Source organism: Monopterus albus, unplaced genomic scaffold (genome assembly GCF_001952655.1).
Source record: "Monopterus albus unplaced genomic scaffold, M_albus_1.0 scaffold283.1, whole genome shotgun sequence".
Taxonomy (NCBI): Eukaryota; Metazoa; Chordata; class Actinopteri; order Synbranchiformes; family Synbranchidae; genus Monopterus; species Monopterus albus.
The window spans coordinates 404,659-415,884 of record NW_018128163.1 but is presented as its reverse complement, the minus strand read 5'-3'; the positions used below and the strand labels follow the sequence as shown (position 1 = coordinate 415,884).

General features: G+C 41.6%; 1 protein-coding gene across 1 annotated transcript; it reads right to left on the bottom strand.

The window, feature by feature from the left end:
- Nucleotides 1-1,166: 1,166 nt before the first annotated feature.
- LOC109973203 (tumor necrosis factor receptor superfamily member 6B-like) lies at nt 1,167-5,970 on the bottom strand. Its single transcript, XM_020622610.1, has 4 exons — nt 5,869-5,970; nt 4,933-5,335; nt 3,726-3,908; nt 1,167-2,763 (listed from the first exon to the last, which is right to left on the bottom strand). The coding sequence occupies exons 1-4, from the start codon at nt 5,869-5,871 to the stop codon at nt 2,426-2,428; spliced, it is 927 nt and encodes a 308-aa protein (XP_020478266.1). The 5' UTR covers nt 5,872-5,970; the 3' UTR covers nt 1,167-2,425.
- Nucleotides 5,971-11,226: the final 5,256 nt, after the last annotated feature.

Below are 11,226 nucleotides of genomic sequence, written 5' to 3'. Positions count from 1 at the left end.
ACTGAACTCCACTGTTCATGTGAAAGATGTCCTTTGTTTTCCTTAAATATAAATATAGAATGAGTTTAGTTTTAGGTTAAGTTTAGTTTAGGCTAAGTTTTAGGTAATGAGGAGAAGATTTGTTTGAGTGTACTTGATCCACTTGTTGATAGATTCTGCATTTGCACTTGTGTTGGAGAAGAAAGGTTGAAAATACTATGACTATAATTTTTATGCTTACATACTGTATATACCTGTACCTGTATATATAGCCTATAAAGCCTTACAATTGTAGTGGGTAGTTCCTATGAATTAGCTACACATGGCTATAGTTTAGCCATTAATTGAATGGATAAACTATAGCCATGTGTAGCAAAACAGTTAAATGACCTTTAGCTTCTGGAGTGACAACATATGAGGAACTTAGACGTTGATGTGTCAAGGCACATTCAAAGGACAGTACAAATGCAATGAGAGCAAAAAGGTTTTGGCCCACACAGTTCTTAGTTCACTGTTATTTCTAAAGAACTTGGAGTGGGTCGTCTTTTAAAATGCCATTTAGGGTATCAGAGGACACCAAATATCATATGTAAATAAGAAAACACGGCAGCCAACATTACAGCAACAACAGCAGATGGACTTCCAGTATGCAGTATTGTGTTTGTTTTGCTTAACAGTGTACATTCCAGTGTAAGGGAAACAGGGCTTTTAAAAGTAATCCATCCAACCCCGTTTACTTTGAATGGGGATGTTTCCATGTCTCAGTTTGTCAGATAACGCTGAATATTCAGTCCTGAGTTGATAACTTACTGTAACACATTATTTTGTCTACCCTCTGCTTGAGAAAACTGCGTGGACAGTGACCTTGAGTCTGAGCTTGTGCAAATACACAGCCCTCTGTGTGGCAGCTGTGTAGATGGAGAAATGGAGTGATTAACATAAATCTGTATGAGTCTGTTGGTCAAACTGGCTTCCTGGCTGAGTCACCTTCTCACCAACGCCTGACATTATCATGAACATGCTCACGCTGCACATTCTTTCAAACCATCCCTGTGTTGGTTGTTAGTTTCTTCTGCAACATGTGGTTTTAAGCCACCTTAGACCTTTAATAGTAGCTCTGTAAAGAAGTTGCCAACTGCAGCTCTTTACATGTCAGGCACAAGAAGAAGTAGCATTTTGGCTGGAAGTTACTACAAGACTTGTTTAATGTAGCTGTTTTCAGGAAGGAAGCTGACAAAACACACAGTCTAAACCACAAATGACATGTGCCAGTTATTTCTTCCACATGTCATCTATCCTTCTTGTCGGAATTCAACCTCAGAGGGATCCTCCACCCTTTACTTATTTTAATCACATACTGCATAACATAAACAGCCTGATGATACTTCACTCTATATCAGTGACTCAGAGGCATTCCCCCAAAAAAACATGTCAGTTTGCTTTTTATTTTCAGCTAAGCTTTCACTTTGACTTATATAAACTCCATCAGCAATATTCACAGCATATTTACAGATTCAAAATAATGTAACAAGCAGTATTCCTAATTTCTGAAACTGTCTCCTTGACAATCCAAAAGGTTAACCACAGTAAATATCCATCTCATCTTTTATGGGCTGAGGTGAATGGAGAGCAGTTTATTTTTATTTTTATTATATCTGACAATGTACAAAAAGCCATTTCTTCACACAGTGCATTTAAAACATTAAAGAGGAACTACAGCAAAGACACTGAGACACACACCGAGAGGATAACAGATGTTGCATCCAGTGTGTTCGTGGACACAAATAACCTGGTTCATCCTCGTTATGTCAGTAGCAAAATAAATTAAGCAGAAAAAAATCTGCTTCACAAACTGAAACCTCTGTAATTAACATGATCTGGTGCCACACCAGTGTTTAACGGCAGACATAAGAAGAGGTAGATATACTGCGGGCCAGCATGTTTTAAAGGGAAATATGAGTAGTTTATAAAAATTAAACTTAAGTGTCTGTGGTGTAAGTTCTCTCTGTGTTTCCACTCTGCAAAACGTGTTGTGGAATATCTTAGTTGTTGTTGTTGTACAGACTCAGATACAAGACACATTAATATCTTGGCAGCAAATCTGCACCTTAAAAGGTTCAACGATGCCAAAAGGTGCACATACTATTTGAGTGAACAGATTTGTTTGTTGTTTCACAATAATACCTGTCAATCACCAGTCCTGAATTGAATTGTCCTCTAAAACATGTTGCCTTGCATACTTTAATATAACATTTATGACTTTTTAAAAGACCTGGTTACACAGGACAGCAGGTATGACTGGTATTCTCCTTGAACTAATCACAAAGTGCTAAAGCTCGTACTGACAGCACGTCTTGAATAGACAGCAAGTTGCGAATGTTGAGAAAAATAAATCTTTTGGAAAACAGCTCAGGACCAGTCAAATGCTGTGGATTTCTATTATGGCCTAGTGTAACTCTCCCATATCGACCTCGTTCCCCATCCCACACAGCGTGTTCAGGTTCGAGTCGATTCTTTGCAACTTGCTGTGTAGCCTATTACCACCTATGTCTGCTCCTAGATTTGTCAGTACATGTGGAACCTGCCTAATCTGTTTTGCTGTGGCAGAGGCAACCCAAGTGTTGATATTTACATGAAGAGCTGAGAGACTGAGCCCTGAAATCCCTTCATGTCTTTTGCCATCCGTAGACGGGAGCTTGCGCACGATCCGACGCAGCATTCTAATATTAAATCTCTGGTGTTGGAAGAAAGCTGGGATGATTTCTTTGAGGTAGTCGGCTCCGTCTGCAGGAAGCAAAAAAGGCAATCAATCGGCAGCTGATGAAGAAGCACATAAAGGTAGTAACCTTCAACCCCTTCAGATAAGACAGTCTGAGCTGGCATGAAGCAGAGCTATTCTTGGCTTGGCTAACTTGAAAGTGAAAATAAAAAGCCAGTACTTAGAGGAGAATGCCATGTGAAATTTCAGGGTAATTTCCAGTCAGGGGACCTTGGCTGAGAAGTGAAAGTGAATTTACATCTTTGTGCCACATGTAGCTCTGCCAGCTGCGTTATGATGGCCACATCTCTGCATGTTTATTAGACCAGCCAGGTATGAAGTCATTTATATTTATGATTCTGCAGCAGAACTTGTGGTTTCTGATCACCTGAACTGGCATTCAAGTCTTTCAAATCAGTCATTAAAGGACAATTTCACCATAAAATAAATGAGTATCAATCTGCAGCATGTTTCAATTCACTGCAAGCTGATTTTCATTTTTGTGCAGGAAAAACTCACTGTTACTCTCCAGAAACTCCACTTCTTACATGACATCTCAGGTCTTATACTTCTTATAAACAACTGGATGTGAGTTTCTGGATGTGTTTCAAACAACTCTGGTGAGGTGGTCACTACTCAGCTCTGACCTCATGCTGCAGGCAGCACTGAGCAGTGCAGCCAAGTGGTTTCTTTGGAAATGTTCTAAATCAGTAGCTGACTTCAAAACAGAGTCTTTTAAGTTCTGCTTAACAGCAAGTGTTCTAACACAGACTGGCATTAACCATGACAAGCTACAAACAAAGCCAGGGTCATTTGTAAGAGAATTAATTTATCGTGGCTTTTGCTATAAACTGTGGAGTCCTGCTATAAAGTGGGAAAGTAATTTAAAAACTAATTCACTGCCTCGGACAATGTCTGTAATGTAAACTATCTTCTAGGGTAAAACAGAACATCCCCTCTTGGATGAACTTGTAAATTGGACTCTTACCTCTTGATCTGAGATGTTCGCAGCTTGCACACACACTGTTGTGCCACGTGGAGCCCTTCAGCAGTAGCTTGAGCCCTGCAGCATCACAGCTCGTGTGTGCCGTGCAGTTCTGATTACCAGTGGCGGCGTTGGAGAAGGTTCCATCAGAACAAACCTGGCACACTGTGTTCTTATATGGCGTACCTGGAAGAGATGTGAGTTTGATTTAAAGGACGAGAACCGTGTGTTTCAGTACTGTCCTGTTTGGAAACAAAGACCACTCCTCACTTTGATTGACTCCTTAACCACAACCCTAACCGTGCTCCTAAACTTAATACCTAACCTTCAGAACAAACACGTAGTATGTGGACCTTGAGTTGAGTGTATCATTATTCTGATCAGGTATATTTCTGTCCTGCAATGCATCAAGTTCCTCTGAAACTGGTAAAAATGACCCAAAGTTGAATCTGTCTCATTTAAAATGTTGTCCAGAGGTGAATGCAATCAAGGAACTAGTTAACAACATGTAGTTACCAGGGTTTGCCTCTTTGGGGCAGTCACCCATAGTCTAAATCTCACATCTAGGTTTTCCCAGTGATCCCCAGCACATCTTTGTGGTTCTTCAAAAACAAGTGTCACTAGCATAAATTAGTTTGTTAGTGAAAGTTATGGAACCACAAGCAACACCAACTCATTCCACACCGCTGGAGGTTCACACCTGCCTGACACTGTGAAACAACTACACCAGTTCCTGTGTAAATCTTCAGTGTCTTCATCACATTTCAAAATCGATCTTTGTAATGGATTTTGTAACATAAGATTACAGGCTGCTATGAATTAAAATGAATGAACAAATTAAATAGTGAATAAGAGACAATGAAGAAATGTGCAGAATGTGTTGTTACAGTTTGTTGTCAGTGTATTGTCGCCATCTGTAAACCTATTCAGTGGAAGGTACTGATGCACAGAGATCATCCAGAGTTTCGCAAGGCATTGTGGATATTGGAGTCTGGACATTAGTGAGTAAATTAACTAGATATCAGAACGTGTTCTGGCATCACTCAAGGCTGCCGGTATCATTCTGTTTGTCCAGGTTAGGAGCCATCAGCACTGTCTATATATCAGGTCCAGGACCTATTAAAGGTTCACAAGCTTTGACCCTGGTGATCTAAATCCTGATCTCCCCTAGAGAAGTTGTAAAGGTTCTGGTGGCCTAGCAGCAGCCTACCTTCGGTCAGCACTCCTTGTCCAGACTGGCAGTGGGTGTGTCGGACACACATGTCGTACTTCTCCTCCCAGTAGTATCCCTGTATACACTCGCACTGGCAGTCCCTATCCGCGGTGCACGCCGTCTTCACTACCTGGTTCTGGCCGCACACCCCGCAGCGCAGACACTTGGTGATGTGGTTCCACAGCTCCGTGAAGGAGCCCTGCGGACACGGCGCACACTGGCTCTTTTGCATCGACGTGCAGCGTGAGCGCAGGTAGGTCCCGGGTGGGCACTGGTCGCACACTAATGAGCTGCCGCTGGTGGAGTCAATTTCGTTGTAGGTAAGGCTCCGAGCGGGCACGGCTTCAACCTGAGCGGCGAGCTCTGACAGCAGCAACAGTGAGATGAGACATACGAACAACTGGAAGGAAGCAAGCAAGGAAACAAGAGAAGGAAGGACATCCAAAATTATACAGGAGCAAAAAGGAATGTGATGTAATACAAGGACATGCAGCGAAATACAACGAGAAAACATGAAGGAATACAGGGAAACAACATGGGAACACAAGGACATGCGCGCAACTTGCTGCTACAACTGGATCGGGTTATTCAGAGCGCAATCTGAAAATTATGCTATAATATCCATCTGCTCTTAAAAATACTGACCGAGAATCCTGAAGACGTAATAAAAAAGATCCTTTCTCGGTTTCCCGTTAAAAATCACCGTTGCTAAAAATTTCCGCCGAATCAGACAAGAGAACCCTCTAAAAACACTAAACAAAAATTTAGAAATAGCCCGCCCAGTTTAATTCGTATACTGAGAGATGCTGTCAGGTCCTGGCTTACAGATCAGACCTGAGGACTGAAATCCCTCTCTCAGATGTTGCCTACAGACATGTTTGCAGCATAAAGTCTGAGGCTCTGCGCCTCCAGCAGCGCTCCGTCTCCACCTACCATGATACACGTTGTATTTGCAGGCTGGCTGCAGCAGTGCTTCAGGATGTGCTCTCTCTACATCTCCATCTCTATATATTGGCGCGCAATCTGACGCCCACGCAACCCCCGTCGATCAACGAAAATGTTAGCCAAATTTCTTGGGAACCAATCATCATGACAATGGTATTTAGTCATGATACGTGAAAGTTCACCATTCGTCATAAAAGCTATATGATAGTTCAGCCCTGGTTGTAACGCTGTTCGTGCTGTAATATGTGTAAGTTAACTGTCCGAATTTTGAATCAAACGTCGTCTGGTTGCACTTCATCCATCACATCATTGAATATGTGAGAGACCACTGGTTTCATTTCAGGGTACTGGTTACAGTAAGTACACTTCTGTGCTTAGATTTCTCAGCTAAATTTTTTTTTTCCCCCTGGAAGTCAAGTCAATGAACACTTGTAGGCAAATTATAATTTTATTATAATTGTCAGCACCTTTGTTGGGTCATTTTCATGCTTGAAGGTGACTTTATGTGAATATAAAACAGATTAAATGAAATACTTTCAATAAATGTTCTTGGTTTCTATCACATTAGTATTATGAGGACACCTGCACTGAGACAATGCATCCCCTTGCCCCTTGCCCAACCCTGACCATCACAACTAAACATCTATCCCCAGCCCTAAACCTAACCTGAACCCTTAAACCAAGTCTGAATCCTCAAATAGCTCTTTGGGGGGTTGAGGACCAGGCAACATCTTCTCACTGCCATGATATAAAGCTCATGTCCTATAAACCTGGCCTTACCCTAACCCTTAACCAATATTCATTGACGCGCTTGGTGGGGACCAGCCTTTGAGTCCAGTGAAAAGATCAACTGAGAACAACATTCCAATTCTTTGTACACTCTGCTGTTGAAGTGGAGTCTCTTTCTGACTGGAGCAGAGGGGAAGAGAGGAATTATCTGAGAAACAGAGCTACTTTCTGTTTAGCTCTGCGTTTCAGTTGCTATATGAGCAAAGACAGAGCAGAAAAGAAACAAAGGTTCATTAGTTTGTTAGCTGCTTTCAACAGACACGAGCACAAAGTTATTCCACCTAACATTCAGGTAAAACATGAAGCAGGACAGGTAGTCACAAAAGGGTGAATCAGTTTTGTGAACAATGACTAAATATGGGCATGAGTGATACACATGGTCATATTTTAAAACAAGGATTTGAATTCTAACAACATCAAGTATCTCTTATTTAAATGAGAAAATACAGTGTTTATCACCTGCATGATCTCTGTCATGTTTTAATACCACGTGTATAGAGGCAAATCAACAGAAAAATCATTTTAAAGTGTTATAATATTTCAGATATATGGGTTTTGAATCTGTTCTTCCAAACACACACCTGTACTTCATCAGTCACAGCACAGTTCAAAATAGCATGGGACCCAGCATCGGCGCCAGGTGCTCACCCTGTTTGCCTCCATTAGTACACTGACTATCATTAGACAGGATTACAAGAAATTGCAGTGTAGAGTGAAGAGAGAGGTGGCAATGGCCAAACAGAAAGCATGCGATGAGTTGTATGCCAGGTTAGACACGAGGGAAGGTGAGAAGGACTTGTACAGATTAGCGAGACAGAGAGATAGAGATGGGAGGGATGTGCAACAGATAAGAGTGATTAAAGACAGAGATGGAAAGGTGCTAACAAGTGAGGAGAGTGTGCAGAGAAGATGGAAGGAGTATTTTGATGAATGAGGAAAATGAGAGGGAAAGAAGGGGGAAGAGGTGATATTGTAGAGCAGGAAGTAGCAAAGATTAGAAAGGATGAGGTGAGGAAGGCTCTGAGGAGAATGAAGAGTGGAAAGGCTGTTGGTCCAGATGACATACCTGTAGAGGTGTGGAAGTGTCTAGGAGAAACAGCAGTGGAGTTTCTATCTAGTTTGTTCAACAGGATTTTAGAGAGTGAGAAGATGCCTGAGGAATAGAGGAGAAGTGTACTAGTGCTCATCTTTAAGAACAAGGGTGATGTGCAGAGTTGTAGCAACTACAGAGGTATAAAGTTGATGAGCCACACAATGAAGCTATGGGAAGGAGTAGTGGAAGCTAGACTAAGAAAGGAAGTGGATATTTGTGAGCAGCAGTATGGCTTCATGCCCAGAAGCTACTGATGCAATTTTTGCTCTGAGAATCGAGTGGTTGGAGTGGGTGGAGAAAGGTGTCAGGAGTGTTGTGTGACAGAATAGTGTCAGCAAGAATCCAAGGAAAGGTGTACAAGACAGTAGTGAGACCAGCTATGCTGTATGGGTTAGAGACTGTAGCAGTGAGGAAAAGACAAGAGGCAGAGATGGAGGTAGCAGAGATGAGGATGTTGAGGTTCTCTTTAGGAGTGACCAGGATGGACAGGATTAGGAATGAGCACATCAGAGGGACAGCTCAGGTCAGTTGTTTTGGGGACAAGGTCAGAGAGGCCAGAATGAGATGGTTTGGACATGTGCAGAGGAGGGATAGTGGTTATACTGGTAGAAGGATGTTGGAGATGGAGCTGCCAGGCAAGAGGTCAAGAGGAAGGCCAAAGAGGAGATATATGGAGGTGCTAAAAGATGACATGAAGTTAATTGGGGTGAGAGTAGAGGATGCCGAGGATAGAGTTAGGTGGAAACAGATGATTTGCTGTGGCGACCCCTAATGGGAACAGCCGAAAGAAGAAAAAGTACACTGACTATCATTACTGATCAGGAACATGCTTTTTTGTTTTCAATAAAACTGACTGGTGCCACCTTGTGGAGAAAAGGTAACACAGTTTTTTTCTGAAGGTGTGTAAATTACTTTTGTTCATAATAAAATAACCAAAATATATCTGTGTAAAAGATTTATTCTATTAGGATAATGTGCTTTAAGTCATATACTACACATGTTATGAGAAGATATTTATGGACAGTTTATAGGTGGTCGACACTAGTTACTAAAGGGTTTCGTATCTCTTAGTGACCCATTGAACTACCTTTGGTTTCACTGAGGTTCCATTAAAGTATTAAACAGCAGTGTTAATTTTGCAGACTGTATATAAGATCGAATTATGTTTTAAACATGTATAAGATTTTAAGGAGGAAATTATTTTAGATCAGAACTAGATCTATATTTCACTTTCACATACTGATCACCAAAGTAAGATGTTAAAGGACGTAGATCAAAACAGTCCAGCATGGGTCTGTGGAATATTATGAAATATTAAACAGTAGACTCTCCTCTGTTGTCCGCCTCTCACACAGTTTCAGCTAGGAATGACTGATACTGTGCATGTAAAATGATGCACTGTTTAGGAAATGTGCTGCCACGTTCTGGCCTTTGGAATTGTTTGGATGAATAGAGTAAGAGGAATCTGTAAAACATTTCCAGAATAGCCATCATGTTTTCTTTTTTCAAATGGCTGACTCATGAGCTGTGGTCACCTAACCAGCTAAGAAAAGGTTCACATTGACACTTCCCCAGTGGCTTCGGTCAAGGCTGCAATGAGTCTTTCCAGACAACACCAAGAGAGGTAAAAACCCATGGTTATCATTTATGAAATAAGTCATTCTTTTTTATGATGAAGACTCTTACACTGCAATCACATAACAGGATTGATGCTCAATTCCAGTTTTTTGTCAGATCCGGTCTTTTTCTTGTCATGGTTCACATTGAAGTGACATGTATCTGGCTTTGGTGTGAACGCTGCTGGGGTCCTAAACCGCCACACAGACAGAGATTTAAATAAAATGTGAGTCATCACATGCACACAAAAATAATGCAATTTGCGTGACAAGAAAATCCTGGAGTTCCCTCAAAAACTGCTCAGAAACTATTTGTTCCTTCTAGTTTGGCTTGATCAGAAGCTTCTGTATAAAGCAGATGCATACTTAGAAAACCGATGTAAGTCAGGTGAACAGTCATGGCCAAAAATACTGGCAACTGCATTTCTGTCAGATAACACACCACTTTTCCCATTCTTTGGTATTCTCGAGTTTATATCTTTTGTTTGCATCGGAATGACAAAATCCCCCAAATCTGATGCATTCCACACAGAACTCTAAAAATGGACTGGACTGAATTATCGAAACCTTTTCAAAATCATCAGAAACAGTTGTATTCCAAGCAAGAGATGCTCCTTTAATTTGTAATAAAACTCACCTGTAGCAACCAACAGGTGCTGGGAACCTAGAAATCACACTGGCAACCATTTAAAATGGAGAAAATTTGACTCAATCTTTGTGTAGTGTCGACCACACTGAGCATGGAGAAAAGAACGAAGAGCAAAGAATTGTCTGAGGATTTAACAACTGCAATAGTGGAAAAGCCTGGACAGTCTCAAGGCTCCAAGTCCATCTCCAGAGATCTGGCTGTTCCTGTGTCCACTGTGCACAACATTGTCAAGATGTGTACAGCCCATGGCGCCATAGCTGATCTCCCTGGACGTGGATGAAAGAGGAAAATGGATGACAGATTGCAATGAAAGATTTTTCCAATGGTGGATATACAACCTTGATCAACTTCCAGACAAATCCAAGCTGACCTGCAAGCACAGGATGCAACAGTGTCAGCTTGCACTATCCATCGCCATCTGAATGACAAGGGACACTACAATAGGAGACCCGCGGAGACCCACTGCTGACACAGAGACATAAAAAGCCAGAGTGGAGTTTGCTGACACTGAGCTGTGGAAGCCACTGTCCTTCTGGGAGAATGTCCTGTGGACAGATGAGACTAAAACAGAGCTTTTGGGTCAAGCACATCATTCTACTGTTCTCAGAAAATGAAATGAGGCCTTCAAAGAAAAGAACACGGTCCCTACAGTCAAACACGGTGGAGGTTCACTGATGTTTTGGGGCTGCTTTGCTGCAGGACAATGACCCAAAGCAGATTACACACAGCACCAGAAATGGTTTCAGACAATGAGCTGGAGAGTTCTGAAGTGGCCAGCAATGAGTCCAGGTCTAAATCCCATAGAGCTCCTGCGGAGAGATCTCAGAACAGCAGCTGGGAGAAGGAACCCTTCAAATCTGAGAGACCTGGGTCAGCTGGCAGAAGAAGAGAGGTCCAAAACTCCAGTAGAGAGGTGGAAGAAATTCTCTGATGGTCACAGGAAGGGACTAATTTCACTTATTTAGTCCAAAGATTGTGCTGACAAATATTAAGCTGAGGGTAGGGCTGGGCGATATGGCAAAAAATAAAAATCTAGGTTTTTTCATAAGTGTGACCGATTCACGATTTCGATTTTTTTTATGTGTAACTAGCCAACTTAAACACAAGTACAACAACATGACTGAAGTAACATTCTCTTCTTAAGTAACTTGAAAAACCATCAGTTTAAGAAACATTGTATTTTAGTGTGCATGCCATAC

Coding starts and splice junctions, on each gene's coding strand:
- LOC109973203 (XM_020622610.1), bottom strand. Junction 3,909..4,932: donor ACAAGGAGTGCTGACCGAAG/GTAGGCTGCTGC, acceptor CATCTCTTCCAG/GTACGCCATATAAGAACACA. Junction 2,764..3,725: donor CGAACATCTCAGATCAAGAG/GTAAGAGTCCAA, acceptor TGCTTCCTGCAG/ACGGAGCCGACTACCTCAAA.